Here is a 22,814-nt window from a genome sequence, read left to right as displayed (position 1 = left end):
TGGCTGTAAAGTATTTTTTAATTAAGGTATGTGCATTGTCTTTTAGACACCATGCTATTGCACACTTAATAGACTACAGTATAGTACAAACATAACTTTGTATGTGCTGGGAAACCAGAAATATTCATTTGAGTCTATTGCGATATTTGCTTTATTGAGACCTTTATTGAGGTCTGGAACCAGACCCACAATATTTCTGAGGTATGCCTGTATTTAGAAATGCCTTCATAGTTAGTCCTAGTAGTACAGTAAATAAGATTAAGTATCATTATGCCTATTTCAGAGCTGAGATATTGAGGCATGGAGACAATTCAGGGGCTTGCATGAGATCACAAAGTTTAGAAGTCATACTCTGGATACTTATCAGTATGCAAGAAATAGAAATTAGTAAATCGTCAGAACTGCTGTGTTGTCAGTGCCCAGAGCTGTATCTGGCACATGGTAGAACTCAATAAGTACTTGTTGAGTGAATGAATGGACTTTTCTTTTCAGGCTTGTATTGATGAAAATTTGGACATGGTGAAGTTTCTGGTGGAGAACAGAGCCAATGTAAACCAACAGGACAACGAGGGCTGGACACCCCTTCACGCAGCAGCTTCCTGTGGCTATCTCAACATAGCAGAGTGAGTCTCTGTGTGGGTCTGGATTATTTGTAGAAATAGCCTTCATTTCTTTTCTGCTCTTAAGAATTTGAATTTCATAAATACTTATAATCTCTATTACAAATTATAAAAGCAGGAATTTGAGTTGTTTTTTAGAAATAATTGACACTGTGTCTTACATAGCTGCTAAATCCACATTTCATTTGCTCCTGTTTTCAGGCGGTTCACGTGTGTTGGGATATGTGGAGGCAGCTTCCGTCTGTCGTACTGACTTCAGTTTTGAGCAGCTATAGCTAACCGCATATGTAGAAAGGCCTCGAGATTTTTTCTGACCCTCTTTGTAAACTTGTTATCTTGTTTAAAAAAAAATCAGTGCTTAATACAAACGAAAGTGGTGAATGTCTGGCATATTCACTACAATATCATATAGTTTATAGCAAAAGAATAAGCCTAAACATATGGACAAAGGAAAGGTAGGGATTGGGCTGTGTTTTCCACATTAGTTGAATGGGTATGTTTATTAAGACACACAAGTAGCTACTTATTTCCATGACAACTAGTGGCCCATCCCTTGGGAAGGAGAATCCTGACCATGTAGTGTCTGGTATAAGGGGAATTCACTAAATGTCTTTTGAATGAAGGAATGATCAGGGAGGTTATTTTTAAACAAGAAAGAGACTTTGGTGGTTGAAGCATCTTTAAATGAGTATATTCTACATGAGAATAAATTTAGATTGATAAAGCAAATTCCCTAAATAAAATAATTATATTCTGTGGCCCTTTGAGAATCATATTACTTGTTTTAAGACTCATTTTTAATATGATTAGAGCTCCATTACATTTTTCTTATTCAGCGACAGCTGGGAGAATTATGTTGGCAGCTTTGTAGAGACCTGGGCATGGCTTCCCATGGAATCCGATTTGCCCAGGTTTCTTGGCACAGAGCCTGCATCAGTGGTTTGCTGTTGAGCCTGGGATGCTCAGTGGGAGAAGTTAAACAAAGGGACAGTCAGAGCCAGGAAAACAGCACTGGTGTCTGACTGGGCTGCTTGTTCTAGAAAGTGGGTGACTGGATTGGCCCCAAAGCCAGCAGCAATGGACAGTGCGGTTTTCTTCGGTCTTGATTCTTCCCTCTCTTCAAGTCAGTGAAAGTCGGCCACCTCTCCATTCCCTGGCTGCCCTCTTTTCCAAGTCTCATGGAAAAGGCCTTACCCACTAATGCCAGCATTCTGATGCCTAAGTTAAGGTGGCTTCATCATAGATTGTGATTTTTACTTAAAAAATATAACCAAGAAACATTTATACAGCATGTTAGCACCTCATTATTGATATTGGACTTATTTTCAGGTTGCTTAGTTGTGATTTTTGAACTTCCTAATATTATATTGAAGGATTCCACTTTTTTTCCATTGGAAGGTAACAAGCAGAACTCATGCTTAGAATCAGGATCACTTGGTTGGCATTGTTCACAGAAGCTCTTTTTTTCCTTTTATGAAGCTAAGTACGGAGAATGATTGTAAATGCTTTTCTACAGTGGTTTCTTTAATTCATCTCTATGGATAAAAAAAGTTCTTTTGGGAATAGTCGAAAATTTAATGGTCTCTTGCCCAAATAAATATCTCCTTGAGTGACATGAATCGTTAAGAGTTAACTGTTTCCCCATAAAAATTATTACTAATTAAATATGTGAAGTCTGACCAGGAGAGAGATGTTCTCAACCAGAATCTATTGCGTGGGGGTGGGGGTGGTCAGGACAGCCTCCTCTAACTTATCTTTCATTATGCATATCTTGATTTCGTTGTCACTATTGACTTATTTGTGGTATGTGGCATTACTTTCTATACAATGGGAAAGTCTCATTGCTCATATTATCCATTTTGGTTACTTTACCTCAGGACTTATAAACAGTGTTTTAGATAAGATGAGCACTTCATCATTTTATCATTTTTCTGTTTGTATGTTAAAGGTCTTAAACTTTACACCCTTATTCCTAGAATCATTAGGAATTCTAAGTTTCAGCCGAGTGGAAATGAACAAACGGTAAACTGGCTTTCTAGGAAGAATCTAAGTGCCTGCGATTTAATATTCCATGATGACCTTTTTTGTCTCATATTTGAACTCAGTATGGCATAGTTTTTTAAAAGAGATTTAGAGGCTTCCCCTCTCACGCTCCTTGTAGTTATAGTTCAGGCTTATTGCTAGTTAGTTGGATGTCTTACATTTTAATTGCCATTAAGTCATTAATTTAGAAGCAGCAGATTGACCCAAGGGTATAGCATTTAGTTTGGCTTCATAGTTTATTTGGATGCGAATTTATTGAGATTTTTTTTTCTCCCTTAGAATAGTAGCAAAAAAGACTTTATATCAGTGATGAGCTAGGAAGGATAGGAAGACTTTATTTTCTAAGGGGCATGTTTATTGAGCTGATGGGTATTTCTGAGCCTCTGGGTAGCTGTGAAGGTTCCTAGGGGTAAAATAAACATTACCCCATAGATTGATATTTATTCTTACTCATGTAAAAGAGGTTTTTACTTTTTTCTTTCTCCTAATAATGGTTTAGGAAGGTAGCCTTAATTAGCAGTGATTTTCTTCTGACTCATGGCGAGCCACATTCCTTTCCACAAATGAGTCTTCTTGTGCATGGACCTAAGAACATGTCAGAAAAAGGAAGAGCGCGGGCCTGTATGACCAGGTGACATCGTGTCTGATCCAACAGGGTTGGAGGAGATGTCAAAACAGAGCGGTTCAGATGCTCCATTTACTTCCAGCAACATTTAGGGAGTGCCAAGAGGAAAAAAAGTGTCAGATGCCATGCCAGTAATAATGGTGAGGACACACAGTTGTCCTCAGCAGCTTTCAGCCTGGTCAGGTGCTTTCATCAAGATACAGTGTACATGACAAAGGTCCAGAGCTAGTACTGGGAAGGGGTTGGGGGAGAGGGTGGAGTTACAGGAAGGACAGAGAAAATTCAGTTGGTGAGAACAGGCAAATGCTTCATGAAGACAAAAGCATTTTACATGGACCTTGAAAGATGTGAAAAGTTTCTAAATGGGAAAGGTGAAGGGGAGGGTGTTCCATCCAGTTGGAGGAAGTGACTTGGGTCGTGTCAAAGAGCTGAGTAAGAGGGCAGTGTGTTCGGGAACAGAAGTGGTTTAGTTGGAATACGTCACAGGGGACAGTTCAAGCCAAACAGCATTTATTGAGTACTTACTATGTGTATCATTTGCATTTTGGTTTTCAGGGTCTGAGAGGTATAGTTGAATGTTCCTTTGGCCTGAAGGAGAGGTGCTATTGAATATGTGTAAATGAAGAGGTTATTGATAGATAACTGATACCCAGTAGAATTAAGAATACAGATACAGGAGTTAGCCTTGTGGAATTGAAAAGTCTTGTCTTCCTCTGAGACTGTGAGGGAAGGAAAGGGACAGTTGAAAAATACATGAGTTGTGGGTACCTTTGTATTTTATATATGTGGAATTTATTTATAAATTAAAAACATTTATTGAGGCTCTGTTATACTAGGTAGTAAGCACTGAGAAAGCAAAAACATGGTCTTAATCTAATCTTTGTTGATTCTCCTCTGCCAGCTCTTTAAATACAGTGGCCATATATTGATTATCTTTTTAAAATCTTCAATCTCTAAAATGTGGTACCTTAAACACAGGAGGAGGTTAATAATTGTTTACTGAATTGTTGAATGGTTGAAGTCTATTTTAAATAGTTTTTCTTTCCCCTGTAAATACTTCTGAGTATTTGATAGCACTCCCAGCATTATTGGAATTCTCACTGGCCCAAAAATAACTTGATCTAGTACAAAGATGAACTACAGTAATAGATAAGAAGATGTGGTATATATACACAATGGAATATTACTCAGCTGTAAGAAAGAATGAAATCTTGGCTTTTGTGGCAATGTGGATGAACCCAGAGGATATTACCAAGTGAAATCAGACAGAGAAAGACAAATACCATATGACTTCACTTATATATGGAATCTAAAAAGCAAAACAAACAAACAAACAAACAGAAATAGACTCATAAACACAGAGAACAGATTGGTGGTTGCCATAGAACCTGGGGGTGGAGGGATGGGTAAAATAGGTAAAGGGGGAAAATAAATTAGTGAGAATGTTTAATATCTTGATCTGGTGATGATTACATAAGTATATATACATATCAAAATTCATTTAGCTGTACACTAAGGTTTATGCATTTTATTGTATGTGCCTTAGTTAAAAATTAATAAAATTAACACAGAAACAGGCAAAAATTATTTTTAAGGTAATAAAAACAAGAACTAGTCTTGAAGTCAAAAGACTAGGGCCATAACTTTTGCCATTTGCCGCTCTGTAACTTTAAGAAAACTGCTCAACATATATGACCCTCAAATTCTTAAAGTAGGGGTAATACTACCCACATCACCTACTTTATAATACTGTCTAAGACTCATTATATAATTCGTGTGAAAGTACTTTGAAAATCTTTATAAGCCTTTAAAAATCATTAGACCTTTCTTATTCAGGATCAAGTTATATTTCAATATAGAATCTATTTAGAACTTATGTATTTTTTCAGCAATTTAGTTTCCTCTTGGAGTATAGAAGATTTCATTTAGATGGCTGGTTGAAGGGAGAATTTTGTGGAGGTAGATTTAGGTAGATTCATGCAAATTCTAATACATCTTTTATTTTTCTATTTTCACACCCTAACACTACTTCATATACTATACTGTGTGTTGGGAAAGTTTTTGTGAGAATTACTTCTTTACATAACCCCTGAGGACTCTAATTCTCAGTATTTTAAGTGTAGTGTGTCCTTTTGGGAACCTGTGTTTGAACCAACACAGGGATAGTGGGTTAGGGCTGCATGTCTTCCTTCTGGTGTTTAGAAAGTCTCCTGCTATCCACTGGGAGAGAGAAGGTGGGAGTTGGGAATATGAGTGAGAAATGAATCCCATTTGTTGGCATTGCTTGTCAGGAAATAGTGAAGCTTTCAGTGTGAATTACTGAAGGCTAATCAAGGTAGAAATTAATAATGGAACACCTTATCTGGGGACCTTATTTAAAACCCCAGAGGCCTTGCTCTGCACTCAACTCCAGATGCATGAGTATAAATTGATATTAGACTTACAGAGATAAAACTGATCCTGGATCTTGTCTAAACAGGTATTTCATTAACCATGGAGCCAGTGTGGGCATTGTGAATAGTGAAGGTGAAGTCCCCTCTGACCTTGCAGAAGAGCCTGCCATGAAGGATCTTTTGCTGGAGCAGGTGAAGAAGCAAGGTAACCGAAGGGATAGGAGGGGGCCAGGAGACTCTCAAACATCGTCACTTACAGAAAAAAATCCATTTGCTGTGTAGAGCTTTTCATTATCATATGATAGCCGAGGATTAGCTCTGTCTGCACAGCATGAGTCATCAATTGCTGACCTCATGTGTCCTCTTAATAATACACAATAGGCCGCGTGTCAAAAGGATGGCCAGTCATTCCTTGTGTTTGCCATTCTGAGGTTACGTGCCAATTGTGTAGTTAGGATCAACTTGATTATTCCTTGGTGATACAAATTAGACTGATGAGAAGCATAAAAATTTTGTACTTGCGTACATGGTATGTTGGTACACGTTGCAAGTACAAAGAAAGGATGAGAAACAATGTAAATTTGAGTATTGTGTTGACCAAATTCTGTTCATGACTGCATCTTCTCTTGATGAGAGCTGAAAGTGGTGCTAGTAAAGTTATTTATTATGTCTGAAATGATTTTTAACCATACTAACGATGAAAATTATTCTGGTAGTTTGTTAAGGTAAAGAAGTTAACCTTAGAAGGATAAACTCTAAAAATACTTATAGTTTCAGAAGAACCCACTCTAAAGAATAGGTCAGGATTTTCCTGTTAGAGGTCTCTGGGTTCTTTTAATTAAAAAATGTTGTGATTATCAGACATTTAGAGAAGACATAATACTCATTCTCCTTAAAGATTTACAAAAAAATTGAAGAGGCGGAAATACTTCCAAACTCATTCTATGAAGCCAGCATCACTCTAATACCAAAACCAGGCAAAGACCCCACAAAAAAAGAAAATCACAGACCAATATCCCTGATGAACATAGATGCAGAAATACTCAACAAAATATTAGCAAACCAAATTAAAAAATGCATCAAGAGGATCATACACCATGATCAAGTGGGATTCATTTCCAGGAAGCAAGGATGGTACAACATTCGAAAATCCATCAACATCATCCACCACATCAACAAAAGAAGGGCAAAAACCACATGATCATCTCCATAGATGCTGAAAAAGCATTCCACAAAATTAACATCTATTCATGATAAAAACTCAACAAAATGGGTATCGAGGGCAAGTACCTCAACATAATAAAGGCCATATATGACAAACCCACAGTTAACATCATACTTAACAGCGAGAAGCTGAAAGCTTTTCACCTACAATTGGGAACAAGACAGGGATGCCCACTCTCCCCACTTTTATTCAACATAGTACTGGAGGTCCTCGCCACGGCAACCAGAAAACACAAAGAAATAAAAGGCATCCAGATTGGTAAGGAAGAAGTCAAACTGTCACTCTTTGCAGATGACGTGATATTGTACATAAAAAACCTTAAAGACTCCACTCCAAAACTACTAGAACTAATATCTGAATTCAAGGTTGCAGGATACAAAATTAATACACAGAAATCTGTTGCTTTCCTATACACTAATGATGAACTAGCAGAAAGAGATATCAGGAAAACAATTCCATTCACAATTGCATCAAAAAGAATAAAATGCCTAGGAATAAACCTAACCAAGGAAGTGAAAGACCTATACCCTGAAAACTACAAGACACTCTTAAGAGAAATTAAAGAGGTCACTAACAAATGGAAATCCATCCCATGCTCTTGGGTAGGAAGAATTAATATTGTCAAAATGGCCATCCTGCTTAAAGCAATCTACAGATTCAGTGCAATCCCTATTAAAATACCAAGAGCATTCTTCAAAGAACTGAAACAAATAGTTCTAAAATTCATATGGAACTACAAAAGACCCTAAATAGCCAAAGCAATCTTGAGAATGAAGAATAATGCAGGGGAGATCTTGCTTCCCAACTTCAAGCTCTACTACAAAGCCATAGTAATCAAGACAATTTGGTACTGGTACAAGAACAGACCCATACACCAGTGAAACAGAATAGAGTTCAGATATTAACCCAAGCATATATGGTCAATTAATATATGATAAAGGAGCCATGGATATACAATGGGGAAATGACAGCCTCTTCAACAGCTGGTGTTGGCAAAACTGGACAACTACATGTAAGAGAATGAAACTGGGTTATTGTCTAACTCCACACACAAAAGTAAACTCAAAATGGATCAAAGACTTGAATGTTAAGTCATGAAACCATAAAACTCTAAGAAGAAAACATAGGCAAAACTCTCTTGAATATAAACATGAACAACTTCTTCGTGAACATATATCCATGGGCAAGGGAAACAAAGCAAAAATGAACAAGTGGGGCTACATCAAACTAAAAAGCTTCTGTACAACGAAGGACACCATCAGTAGAACAGAAAGGCATTCTACAGTATGGGAGAATATATTAAAAAATGACATATCCAATAAGGGGTTGACATCCAAAATACACAAAGAGCTCACACACCTCAACAAACAAAAAGCAAATAATCCAATTTAAAAATGGGCAGAGAATCTAATAGATACTCTCCAAAGAAGAAATTCAGATGGCCAACAGACACATGAAAAGATGCTCCACATCACTAATCATCAGAGAAATGCAAATTAAAACCACAATGAGATATCACCTCAAACCAGTTAGGATGGCCGCCATCCAAAAGACAAATAACCACAAATGTTGGTGAGAATGTGGAGAAAGGGGAACCCTCCTACATTGCTGGTGGGAATGTAAATTAGTTCAACCATTGTGGAAAGCAGTATGGAGGTCCCTCAAAAAACTAAAAATAGAAATACCATTTGACCCAGGAATTCTGCTCCTAGGAATTTACCCTAAGAAAACAAGATCACAGATTCAAAAAGACATATGCACCCCTACATTTATCGCAGCACTATTTACAATAGCCAAGAAATGGAAGCAATGTAAGCGTCCATCAGTACATGAAGGGATAAAGAAGATGTGGTACAAATACACAATGAAATATTATTAAGCCATAAGAATAAACCAAATTCTACCATTCGCAACAACATGGATGGAGCTAGAGGGTATTATGCTCAGTGAAATAAGTGGAGAAAAACAAGTATCAAATGATTTCACTCATCGGTGAAATATAGAATAAAGAAAAAACTGAAGGAACAAAACAGCAGCAGATTCACAGAACCCAAGAATGGACTAACAGTTACCAAAGGGAAAGGGACTGGGGAAGATGGGTGGGAAGGAAGGGATAAAGGGAAAAAGGGGCATTACGATTAGCACACATAATATAGTGGGGGTGGGGGACACAGGGAAGGCAGTATAATACAGAGAAGACAAGTAGTGACTCTACAGCATCTTACTATGCTGATGGACAGTGACTGTAATGGGGTATGTGATGGGGACTTGATAATGGGGGGAATCTAGTAACCACAATATTGCTCATGTAATTGTATATTAATGTTACCAAAATAAAAAATAATAATAAAAATTAAAAAAGAAAAAAAAATGTTGTGAATAACACTAGTTAAGATAGTGGGAGGACAGGTCTTAGGAAGTTTCACAAAACTAGAACCACCACAATATTTTTGGACATAGTTTGTAGTGATATTTAGTCTGTTTAACTACCTTACCCACAATCTGCAACTCATTTGAAAGATTTTTGCTTCAGTAGCCTTTCTTGATATGATCCTTTAGAACAGGAAATTCTTGCCATGTCAGTTTGTCTACATATTATCCAAAGCTGTGTCTGCACTACACCAGCAAAATTGAGTAGCTGTTATAGATCAAATGGCCCACAAAGTTGAAGCTAATTAATATCTGGCCCTTTATATAAAGTATGCTGATGCCTACTTTAAAATAGTGATGCTCTAGGGCAGTAAATGCTTGTTTTTACCACCTTCCTACATATAGTTTTGTGCCTTATTACATTAAAGAACATTATGCTTAGGTCGCCATCCAGTCCCACTCTGCCTTATCTCCTAAGATTGGTATTTATAATTTACAGAAAACTTTTTTTTTAACAAATTGGATATTTAAAAATATTTTATATTTGAGAAACCAATTTTTCTATTTTGATTTCTGACTCTTCAATTAAGGAGTATACTTTATGCAGAGATGTATTGATATATATACACTTAACTTTGCATCACTGCTAATTCTTCATGGAATTCTTGTCTGTTGCCCTTTTAAATTCATTAAGAAGATAAAACAGTCAAAACAACATAGGCACCCAACATTGGAGCACCTAAATATATTAAGCAAATACTGACAGATCTGAAGGTAAAAATAAACAATAATACAATAGTAGTAGGGGTCTTAAATACCCGACCTTCAGCAATGGATGGATCATCCAGACAAAAAATCAGCAAAGAAACGTTGTACTTGAGCTATACTTTAGACCAAATGGACCTAACAGACATATATAGAACATTCCTTCAATAATAGAAAAACTGGAAAATTCACAAATCTGTGGAGATTCACATCATGCTACTGAACAACCAATGGGTCAAAGAAGAAACCAAAATCAAAATAAAATAAAAATCTTGAGACACATGAAAATGGAACACAGCATACCAGAATTTATGGGGTGTGACAAAAGCAGTTCTAAGAAGTTTATAGTAATACACACCTACATTAGGAAAAAAGAAAGATCTCAAATAAATAGCCTAACTTTACACCTCAAGGAACTAGAAAAAGAACAAATTAAGCCCAAAGTAAGCAGAAGTAAAAAAGATCAGAGCAGAAATAAACTAAATAGAGACGCCCCTTCCCACCAAGAGAATGGAAAAAAATCAATGAAACTAAGGGCTGTTTTTTGAAAAGATAAACAAAATTGACAAACCTTTAGGTAGACTAAGAAAAAAAGGGAAGACTCAAAATCAGAAAAGAAGAAGATATCATAGCTAATACCACAGAAATACAAAGGATCATGACAGACTTAGCAATAATTATATGCTAACAAATTGGATATCCAAGAAGAGATGGATAACTCCCTAGAAATACATAACCTAACAAGACTGAATCAGGAAGAAAGAGAAAGTGTGAACAGACCAAAAACAAGTAAGGAGATTGAATCAGTAATCAAACAAGAAAAACCGAGAACTAGATGCTTTCCCTGGTGAGTTCCATCAAACATTAAAGATGAATTAACACTAAACCTCAAATTTTTTCAAAAAATTGAAGAGGGGGATCACTCCCAGATTCATTTTACAAGACCAACATTACCCTGATACCAAGGCCAGATAAGGACACTAAAAGAAGAAAAAAAACTACAAACCAATATCCCTAGTGAATATAGATGCAAAAATTCTCAACAAAATATTAGCAAACTGAATTCAACAGCATAATAAAAGGATCATACACTGTGATCAAGTGGGATTTATCCCTGACATGCAAGGATGGCTCAACATACACAGATCAATAAATGTGATAAACTAGATTAATAGGATGAAAGATAAAAATCATATGATCATCTCAATAGATGCAAAAAAGTACCTGACAAAATACAACATCCTTTCATGATAAACATTCTCAGTAAATTGGATATAGAGGGACTGTACCTCAGCATTATAAAGGCCATATATCAGAAGCCCACAATTAGCATCATACTCAATGGTGAAAAGTTGAAAGCTTTTTGTTGGAGGTAAGGAACAAGAAAAGGTGCCTACTCTCAACATTCCTGTTCAACATAGTACTGGAAGTCCTAACCATAGCAGTCAGGAAGAAAACAATAAAAGGCCTTTAGATTGGAAAGGAAGAAGTAAAATGTTCTTTGTTTACAGATGATATGCTCTCATGTATAGAAAATCCTAAGACTTCACCAAAAAACTGATAGAACTAATCTATGAATTTGGTAAAGTCGCAGGATACAAAGTCAACACAGAGAAATCAAGAAATCAATTGCATTTCTATACACTTAATAACAAACTATCTGAAAAAGAAATGAAACAATCCTATTCACAGTAGCATCAAAAACAATAAAATATTAATAATAAATTTAACCAAGGAGGGAGAAGACCTGTACACTGAAAGCTAAGACTTTGATGAAAGAGATTGAAGAAGACACAAAAACATGTAACAATATTCTGTGTCCATGGATTGGAAGAATAAATATTGTTAAAATTCCAGGCTACCGAAAGCCATTTATAGGTTCAGTGCAATCTTTATCAAAAATTCCAGTGGCATTTTTAACAGAAGTAGGAAAAAAATCCTAAATTTGTATGGAACCATAAAGATCACAAATAGTTGAAGCAATCCTGAGAATAAACAAAGGTGGAGGCATAATACGTCCTGATTACAAACTATACGGCAAAGCTATAGTAATCAAAACAGTATGTACTTGGCATAAAAGTAGGCATGTAGACCAGAGGAACCGAGTTGAGACCCCAGAAGTAAACCCTTACGTGTACAGTCAACTAATACTGAACAAGAGAGCGAAGAAGACTCAGTAGGGAAGGTATAGTTCCTTCAATAAATGGTGTTGGGAAAACTGGGCAATCACATGCAGAGGAATGAAATTTGACCCCTATGTTACCACTCAACAAAAGTTGACTCGAAATGGAGTCTAGACTTATGCATAAGACCTGAAACTAAAACTCTTAGAAGAAAACATAGGGGAAGACTTCATTGATATTGATCTTGACAATAATATCTTTGGAAATGACACCAGAAGCACAAACAACAAAAGCAAAAATAAATAAGTAGGACTACATTAAATTAAAAAGCTTCCATCCACACAGGAAAATAGTCAACAAAATGAAAAGGCAACTTATGGATGGGAGAATATATGTGTAAACCATATATCCGATGAGGGGGTCAATATCCAAAATATACAAGGAACTCAATAGCAAAAACCCAAATAAACCAGGTAAAAAGTAGGCAGAGGAAGTGAGTAGATATTTTCCCAAAGAAGACATACAAATGACCAACAGGTGTAGGAGAAGATGCTCAACATCACTCATCATCAGGGAAATGCAGATCAAAACTGCAGTGAGCTACCACCTCACACCTGTTAAACTGCGTAGCATCACAAAGACAAGAAATAAAGAGTGTTGGTGAGGCCATGGAGAAAAGGACACTCTTGTGCACAATTGGTAGGAATATAAATTGGTACAGCCACTATGGAAAAGTATATGGAGGTTCCTCACATATGACCTAGCAATCCCACTTCTGGGATTCAAAAGAAATGAAATCAGGAGCTCAAAGAGATGTCTGCACTCCCATATTCGGTGCTGCATTATTCACAATAGCTAAAATACAGAAACAACCTAAGTGTCAGTCTATGGATAAATGGATACAGAAGATGTGATACATATGATGGAATGTTATTCAGCATGAGAAAGAAGGAAATACTGCTATATATGACAATGGATGGGCCTTGAGGACATTGTGAAAAGTGAAATAAGTCAGACAGAGAAAGACAAGCACTGTATGATATCCCTGACACGTAGAATCCAAAAAAGCCTAACTCACAGAAACAGACTAGAATGATGGATTCCAGGGGCTGGGGGGCGGGGAGATGGGGAGATGGTTAGTCAAAGGGCACAAATTTCCAGTTACGAGACGAATAAGGTCTGGGAATCTAATGTACAGCATGGTGACTATAGTTAAGAATATTGTATGAACTTGAAAGTTGCTAACTATGTAATCATTTTGCAATATATAAATGTATCAAATTAACACGTTGTACACCTTTAATGTAATGTTATATGTCAAGTATATCTCAGTAAAGCTGGAGAGAAAAAGAAGAAAGAAATGAAGTAAACTGGTTACGCTTTCACTCCATCCATCTCCCCAAATCAGATAATCCTAGGGTAGTTCACAGGTTCTTATTTAAGAAGTGTGCTGGAAGGGTGCAGACCAAGCACGGATAAAACCTGCTAATGAACATAAACCTCTTTGGATGGGTATGTTTGTGTTTGGGACATTTCATTACTTATTATAATGGAGAATGCCCAGCTCCACCCCTTTCACTCACCCAGATGTTGGAAAGTTGTTAGCTGAAGGGAGGAACCCTTGCAGTTCCTCCATAATGTTTTAAAGGGAAACAGAATCTACATTCCCTTGGAAATTTTAACTGCGTACCACCTTCCCGTCTGCTCTAGAGTATATAGTTTCAGGGCCAGGTATTTACCTACATATGGAAATGAACTTTAGAGGTAGTTTATTTTTTAAAGTTTATCATACCTGAAACCAAGAATTTTGATACCAATCTTTTGATGTAGTGAGTAGAAAAGAGCAACAGACAGACCGGGACCCAGGATGTCAGAGCTCTAGGGACAGCTCTAATGTGTTTCATGGCCTTGAGCAAGGCACCTCATCTTTCTCTGTTTATTTCCTCATCTGTTAAATGGGGATAATAATATCCATTGTATTTACCTCAAAGGATTGTTGAGAAACTGAAATGATATAACATGTAAAAGGACTTTGAAATATATAGCTTTGAATAAATAGTGTAGAAATAGTATCCCTTGTGGTCTCTCTGTTCTTAAAATTGAAAGCAGTATTCCCTTCATGAATCTGCCATCACGCAATATTTAACCTGATGCTTTAACCCTGATAATACTACTATTATGTGTATAAATGCTGTTGCTCTTCTAAATGAAGAGTAAATTCGATGACTGCCCAACTGGATGACTGAAGTGTTATTTGTGGTTATATTTATGATGTGTTTGGAAACTAAAGAAACTATCCTGATATTTAAATGGACATATTTAGTAATGCTGTCTGCCTGGTATCCGGTCTCTGTAGGAGTCGATCTAGAGCAGTCAAGAAAAGAAGAAGAGGAGCAGATGTTACAGGATGCCCGGCAGTGGCTCAACAGTGGGGAAATAGAGGATCTAAGGCAGGCTCGCTCAGGGGCCACCGCCCTCCACGTGGCTGCTGCCAAGGGCTACTCTGAGGTCCTCAGGTATCGTCCGCTTACATTAACCCGGAGTTTGCTAGACTGGGAGAAGATGAGTTGGGTTTTGGAAGGAGGGGGTGATCAGATTTTCAACTACGGTGTGTTTTTCATTTGTTTTCTTCTCTGATCAAGCAGACTTTTATTTTGCTTTGCTGGTATTCATCATAGATGGTCTCCCTCCTTTCTACTGTGCTTCTAGGTGGTTCTGACATGCATGTGAAGTAGAGTTGAGGTAGGCTGGTCTACAAAGTGAGCTTTTGTATTCTCTTCCCGCTCTGATTTATCATTAATGTCCCTGCAACCTCCTCCTCTTGTGACATGTAATGTAAGACCAACTTGTGATCATCTTGGTCCTCTTTGGAGACAGATACTTTCTTTGGACTCATTAGATTAATGGTGCAGGTCTTGAGTGTGCGGTGTCCAGCAAACTTCTACAAGGGGTTTGGGTTCTCCTGCTCTATCTCTTGCATTTTTCCTAACATCCATACGTGCTTTATGTAGCTCTTAGTGTTTAATGTTGACAGGCTTTCTCCGTCTGCGGGTCACTAATGGCTCTGTATGTGCAGTTGTTGCCAGACTCTTTCACTGTTTCATATTCCACCTAATCAGGGGTCTCCGGTAGGTGTGGCAGTGTGCTGGTATACCACTTCTGCCTGAGAGTGACATTCACACACTGCTCACTTCTTGGAAGGTGTCGGAGGCTCATGAATACAGGTGGCCTCCGTCAGCACAGTGTGCTTTGGGCCTCAGGAGTCATGTCCTCCCCTCTCCATGCACGCAGTTCACTTATTGCTTTATAGTTAGCAGGAAGGCCCTGCAGATACTTCTGCAGAATTGCAGGTATGAGAGTCCAAGTAAAGTTGATGTCCTGAAAAAGACCAACTAAAAAGCTAGTAAGGAAAGCACCCTGAAGAGAGTTAAGTTCTAATTTAATATGCTTCCTCTCTGCACTCGGAAATGGAAACCACCTGGATGTAGAGCCAAAATGGCTCAGCTGATTGAATTAGGCTTTGGTTAATCTCAGGCACGTCTCTTGTAGGATATAACATGGATGTACCTAGGAAGCCTTAGGATTTTTCAGAGAGGGTTGATGAGTATGATCTATGACTGGCTCTCAGTGAGCTAACCATGAACCTGAGTTGTGCTGTAGAGGGTAGAAGTAATCACAGGACCCTGGTGCTTGTGCCAAAATCTAATATAACAATTAGGTAATGGTTTGTCTGGCAGAAAGCTGTAATATAGAGGATATAAATGTCTTGTTCGGGTTTTTTTTCTTAGGCTGCTAATTCAGGCTGGCTATGAACTCAATGTGCAGGATCATGATGGCTGGACTCCCCTCCATGCAGCTGCACACTGGGGAGTGAAGGAGGCTTGCTCCATCCTGGCGGAAGCACTCTGTGACATGGATGTCAGGAACAAACTGGTTAGTAAGCCTGACCCTGTAAAAGGCAATGAGATTGGTGGCTGGCTGTCTAGAACAAGGCTTAAAGACTCTGTTAAATGGTCAGGCTTACTGGGCAGGGAAATATGCATCAGTGGTAACTATGGCTCTGCTCTCCATACCCTCTCGTCTCTCCCCGCCCCATTACCAACACAGATTTTTTGCTATTGTAACAAAACTACACTGACCTAGCCTTCTCTTTCTGTTGAAGACCCTAAAATGAACAAATGGAAGGGTATTTTCCCTTGGCAAAAATGAATACTGGGGAAGTTCAGGCTACTGTCTAAGCTAATTTTCTAGGAATTAAGTCTCAACTAATTTTCTAGGAATGCGGAGACATGGCTTTTTAATTTGTCCTTATCAGCCTCGCATCTCTCCTGAACCCAGGGTTCATTCTCAGATTATGGGTTACGGTCCTTAACTGTGCTGATGTTTCCTAAAAGAAAGAATCTTTCTGTCACTTAAAGGGAAATGATGTGACTTAACCGTAATGCACTTGTGTCCTGGACCTCCTCCTAAGGCTTTTAAGAGCCTCTTACTGAATTTATCAGAGCAATCAAGACCATTTTTGAACAGCTACAAGTAGAAAGTTCAATTGATTATTTGCCAAGAGGCAATACTCATTGGAAATGAGGTGGTGATTTCCTCAATAATGATTTACGAAACACAAAACTATATTTAAGGGATTTGCTCTTTCTTCTTGTGTCTCCTCTAGATGAAGACATTATCAAATGCAGAGTAGCTTAACCAGGGAAGCCGCTGTCACTGGAGCAGAGGCATAAAGTGAATATTGACTAGTTCGCTGCTGAAGTCACGTGGGCACTACTTCGGTTTTCTATTGGTCATGCTACCCTTTTCTCTCCAGGGCCAGACACCATTTGACGTGGCTGATGAGGGTCTCGTGGAGCACTTGGAGATGCTCCAGAAGAAGCAGAATGTGGTGAGCCCTTGGTTGATGCTTTTAAAGCTTTGTAACAGTTTGTGATCCGCACCAGTTATCTCAGTCACTTGTATTAGTTATGTCTGCTGAGAGTTTAAATGGGCGTATCTGCATTCCAGAGATGGTCATTGTTCCCTTCAGGGACTATCCACAGTCTGATAGAAGAAAATAATCCCAGAAACTCCTGTTAAAGTTTACTCATTATAAGATAGCTTCCAGGCAACTGAAAATTAGAAACAGCAAACTAACAATTACCCTTGAGTTCCAGAAAATGGATGTGATATGTTCACATCAGAGTTTTTCCCCACAGGGAGCACCAAGGTAGAGACACATGTAACTTTTTTCTCCCCTTACTGACTAAAAGGACATCTTTATTTAAAATAAGTCGATTTCATAGAGGCAAATATCTCTTAGAAAGCAAACAAACCCACAAAGCTAGAACTGTCATTTGGCATCAGACAGTACTTGGTCAGAATACTTATTCCAGATTCATCAAATATCCAAAATTCAAACCTCCTCACCCTCCTTCTCATTCTAAACGCCTTATTGTTTCATTGCATGTCCCATTATGTTGCTTAGTGCTGTATAGAAAAAAATACATAAGCATGGTACCCACGTACACACGGTAGAATGGAAAAACTCAGGCAATATACAGATAAACAGTGAATAATCCACATTTCCTACCTGTAAGGGGATGAGTAATTTGGATGAGGAAAGTATAGATCAGTCACATTAGTGGCTTGAGAATTCTCCTGTTTAAGCAGGGTTGGGCAGAAAAAAATCACTATTTTTTAATGTTTTCCTTTGGACTGTGGCTCAGGGCTTTTGAACTTAAGTGTAGGACAATTGTGAGAAACTTAGAGCAGTTCTTAATGGAAGAACTATGTGGTTCCGTGATGGGATAGATCCGCTATACCTGAGCTCACATATGTTTAGCAGCATGTCTGGACTGGTGAAGTGAAGATCTTCATTACTTCAAGGCTCAGTGGGAAAGTGCACATATAAAGCTCAAACACAACTTAAAAGTTCATTTTGTTTTCTTGAATGAGCAATTACAGTTGCTAAAAGCTAGGACTTATTGGTGGTGGTATTTAGCAGCAATGGCCTTCCTTGTATGAGATGTATACTTTGTATAGTTAGGGTTTTTTTCGTGTTTTTTTTTTAAACTTTTTCTCTGAAGTAATTTTTAGACTCACATAGAAGTTGCAAAAATAGTAATACAGAGTTCTTGTTTTTCCTTTACCCAGTGTGGTTTGGTCTTTGAACATAAATAATATCTTCTCTAAATAACATTTCCACACTACTGGGAATGTGCTTATCTTTACTTCCTACAGTAACAGGTCCAGGGATATAAATACATTTTGTCTACAGCATGTATCTGAATAGCAGTTTTTTTAAGGACTTATTTCCCATTTGGTATCTGTTTTTTCTTTAGAACTTTTGCCAACCTAATTCAGTACATGGATCATAAATAATTCTTTCAGAGTTCTTTCTGGCTTTTTATCCTTCAGAAGCCAGGCTTTTTTTGGAAGATTGAGTTTGGATATTTCATAGCAGCAGTTTCATTGAAGCTTTAACACCATGCTTTTTCTCTTCCACCTTGGATGAGGATTTTTTATTATATTCCAAGGAGACCCAGCTGATGTGTTCCTCTTTTTCTCAGTTCCTCCTTCCCCTTTTGGTGTTGGTCCTACTTTCTTTAGGATGACAGAACCATTTTGAGTTCTTCCCATTGCTGATTTTTACCAGTAGTCCCCTTCTTCCCTATTCTCTGTTTTTTCAATTTTCAGCTTCGAAGTGAAAAAGAGACACGGAATAAGCTCATTGAGTCAGACCTGAACAGCAAGTTGCAGAGTGGATTCTTTAAGAAGTAAGATATTTGTGACTTGGGAAATGTAATGACCTCTGCTGTGTGTAGGTGCATATGTGTGTGTGACATACTTAGTTTGAGACTGTATACAGTAAAGAAACTGTTTGATTTTAGCCACATAATCTTTATTTATTTATTTTTAATAAGGTATCATTGATATACACTCTTATGAAGGGTTTCACAAGAAAAACAATGTGATTATTACATTCACCCTTATTCTCGAGTCCCCCCCATACACCATTGCAGTCACTGTCCATCAGTATAGTAAGATGCCACAGAGTCCCCATTTGTCTTCTCTGAGCTACACTGTCTTCCCCGTGACCCCACACATGCAATGTGCACCAATCATGATACCCCACAATCCCCTTCTCCCTCCTTTCCCACCCATTCTCCCCCACCCTTCCCATTTGGTATTAGTCCCTTCTTGAAGTCTGGGAGTCTGCTGCTATTTTGTTCCTTCATTTTTGCTTTGTTGTTATACACCACAAATGAGGGAAATAATTTGATACTTGTCTTTCTCCGCCTAACTTATTTCACTGAGCATAATACCCTCCAGCTCCATCCATGTTGCAAATGGTAAGATTTGTTTCCTTCTTATGACTGAATAGTATTCCATTGTGTATATGTACCACATCTTCTTTATCCATCATCTACTGATGGACACTTATGTTGCTTCCATTTCTTGGCTATTGTAAATAGTGCAGCGATAAACATAGGGGTGCATATGTCTCTTTGAATCTAAGAAGTTGTTTTCTTTGGGTAAATTCCTAGGAGTGGAATTCCCAGGTCAAATGGTATTTCCATTTTTAGTTTTTTGAGCAACCTCCATATTGCTTTCCACAATGATTGAACTAGCTTACATTCCCACCAGCAGTGTGGGAGGGTTCCCCTTTCTCCGCATCCTTGCCAGCATTTGTTGTTCTCAGTCTTTTCTATGTTGGCCATCAATGAGGTGATATCTCATTGTGGTTTTAATTTGCATTTCCCTGATAATTAGTGATGTGGACCATCTGAATTTCTTCCTTGGAGAAGTGTCTGTTCATATCCTCCACCCATTTTTTAATAGGGTTATTTGCTTTTTGGGTGTTGAAGCATGTGAGTTCTTTATATATTTTGGATGTTAACCCCTTGTCAGCTATGTCATTTACAAATATATTCTCCCATACCATAGGATGCCTTTTTGTTCTGCTGATGGTGTCCTTTGTTGTACAGAGGCTTTTTAGCTTGATGTAGTCCCATTTGTTCATTTTTTATTTTGTTTCCCTTGCCCAAGATGCGTTCAGGAAAAAGTTGCTCATGTTTATATTCAAGAGATTTTTGCCTGTGTTTTCTTCTAAGAATTTTATGGTTTCATGACTTACATTCAGGTCTTTGATCCACTTTGAGTTTACTTTTGTGTGTGGGGTTAGACAGTGATCCAGTTTCATTCTCTTGCATGTAGCTGGCCACATGATCTTTAAACATGTAGAAATGTTTGAGGGGCAAGCAGGTGGCATTGACGTGAAGGGGAGAGATACTGAGGATGGATGGAGTGTTTAAATTTATTGAGTATTTCCTTTCTCCTAGCTTAGGGATTCTTAGTCCCAACTGTTTCCCTAACTAAAAGTTCTGTAAACTCAGGGAGCATGTCTTTTTACCACCATACCAGTGGCTAACATAATTCCTGGCATGTAATAAACATTCAGAAAACATTTGTTAAATGATTTTAAAAATGTGTTTTTTTTTTTACCTGCTCCATCAACAAGATCATAGTCCTCCTTTTCTCCATGTTTTAAACAGGCTAGATCTGCCTAAGTCAGACTCTAAAGTCAAATAATAAATCTTAGTCTGCAAAAAACCCAAGGATTCAGAAGAACGCAGCATGTAAAGAAGGATTTGAATATATTTCTGTAATTCCTTCTACACAGAGGTTTATGGACTCATTCTCCTTACACCTGATTGTCAGTGAACTTAAATGATTTGTCATTTCTGAATTACACTCAAATTCATCTTTAATTAAGCAAAGAGAAGATACTCTATGAGGAGGAGACACCCAAGTCCCAAGAAATGGGGGAAGAAAACAAGGAATCCAGCAGCTCCAGCTCAGAGGAGGAGGATGGCGAAGATGAGGCCTCAGAGTCAGAAACTGAGAAGGAGGCAGGTAATGCACAGGTGTTCATAGCAGAGACTCTCCATCCCCATAGCACGCGGAGATCACTGCTGGTCAGAGAGCAGGACAGCCTCAGAGGGCTCCAAAAGAGCTTCGAGTTTAGTTTTCAACGATAAGATCAAATTGCTGCTGAGAACTTCATTCTAAAAGCTGTGAGCTATGTTGGAATATGTTTACCAGTTCTTGTTAACCATGTGATAAGGTGCACGAAGAATTCCTGTGTAAGGGAGCCAACTGCTCTGAGCTCAGGTCGGTAGGGAAGCACATTCCAGAAGTCCGGTCTGCTGAGAGGCAGAGGAGGCGAGATCTTGCAGAGGCACTTTTGGTCAAGTACCTTCAACCAACTGGTGAAAATTTGCATGTAGTTCTCAGGTTTATCTGATACCCAAAACAGAATACCAAAATCTTTTTATTTTTCCTTCTCATTATTGAAGCTCCTTCAATTCCTGAGTCAGATTGAAGAAGGAATAAAATCAAATTTACCTTTATGACTCTTATGGATATGTATACATCATATGGAGCTTCGTAAGTTCATTACATGGCAAGACAGGAACCCCAACAGTGAGAATAAGGTCTGAACATGGTCAGATAAAAAAGCTGTAGAATAACCCAAAGGTTTTAATGCATAGTCAGGCAGACACTGAGAAAACAGATACTGAGTTTTACTGAACAGAGGTTCAACTGCAACAGAATAGTTCTCATGGATAATTGGGAGTTAATGATAAATCATATAGCACATTATATCCCCCATTCACCGACAGGTGTTAGTGGTGTCAGTGTGAGCTCACTGAATGCCACCAAGGGAAGTCAGGGACTGGTCTGTAGAGGAGACAGGTGCCCACTGAGTCTGTCACTGAGACTTGGATTTTTGTTGAGCAGGCACAGCCTGCTCTGAAATACTAGTGTAGTACCTATCAGAATTTATAAAGATCCATCTTTTAAAATATTTTTATTGTTTGTTGACTGCCTACATATCTTAGGCTTTAAGTGTTGTCTGGAATTGACTGACTGGGCTTGCTCTATATACTAAATCACTCTGTTAGCTATCAAGGTATGAGAAAAATGTGAGGGAGCTGTCTGAGCTACTGTAATTGCTTCATAATATGTACCCATGCCTCAGGTCTCTCTTTCCCTGGAGCCCATGCACAGCAGTCTTCGATTATGCCACACCCCCGTCCATAAATCTTCTGTGACCACCTTCCCCAGTCTATCCTTGCCTGTAGAGTAAATCCCAAACCCTATAGCCTGGCCTTCAAGACCTTTCATAAACTAGCTCCAGATGACCTTTCCGTGCCATACGTAGGTAAGGACATATGCCAGCCAGGCTGGATTGCTTGCTTTCCCCAAATATGTCCTGAGCTTTCCTGCCCCTGAACATTTACTTGTGCCTTATAATTCCTTCCTGGCCAGCAAATGCTTATTGAATGATTTCTGTTAGAAGCTATAGGATCTGTCAGGTTGAAGAAGTCTTTATTTAGGTTTTTCTGTACGAGAAGCTGAAAAAGAACGGGCCACTTCACTGTTCTCCCTCCCCTTGATGACTGCTCCCCTCTTTTGTATCCCTCCAGCTCTGCTTCCTTATCTCTGTTGTAGCTCTTGTCATGTTGGCTGGAGCTCTAGGTCTGTCATTTGCTCCCAGGTCACAGCACAATGCCTGGCACATGACAGGTATTCACACCCATTAAATGTTTTTTATCGGTTATATCCAGGGGATGTAGGGGGATGGAAGGCAGGTGCATG

At 38.3% G+C, this 22,814-nt stretch overlaps 1 protein-coding gene across 8 annotated transcripts in view; it reads left to right on the top strand.

Moving 5' to 3' along the window:
* The window catches only part of PPP1R12B (protein phosphatase 1 regulatory subunit 12B), a 222,102-nt gene that overhangs the window by 59,290 nt on the left and 139,998 nt on the right, over positions 1–22,814 (top strand). For all 8 annotated transcript variants that reach the window (XM_073217141.1, XM_073217144.1, XM_073217143.1 and 5 more), the window contains exons 2-8: positions 493–623; positions 5,768–5,886; positions 14,521–14,680; positions 15,953–16,097; positions 16,981–17,055; positions 18,846–18,925; positions 20,926–21,065. In XM_073217141.1, the coding sequence (XP_073073242.1) occupies positions 493–623; positions 5,768–5,886; positions 14,521–14,680; positions 15,953–16,097; positions 16,981–17,055; positions 18,846–18,925; positions 20,926–21,065 (850 nt within the window). The remainder of the gene's footprint in view (positions 1–492; positions 624–5,767; positions 5,887–14,520; positions 14,681–15,952; positions 16,098–16,980; positions 17,056–18,845; positions 18,926–20,925; positions 21,066–22,814) is intronic.

This window comes from Manis javanica, chromosome 11 (genome assembly GCF_040802235.1).
Source record: "Manis javanica isolate MJ-LG chromosome 11, MJ_LKY, whole genome shotgun sequence".
Lineage (NCBI taxonomy): Eukaryota > Metazoa > Chordata > Mammalia > Pholidota > Manidae > Manis > Manis javanica.
This window is presented reverse-complemented; position numbering and strand designations above follow the sequence as displayed.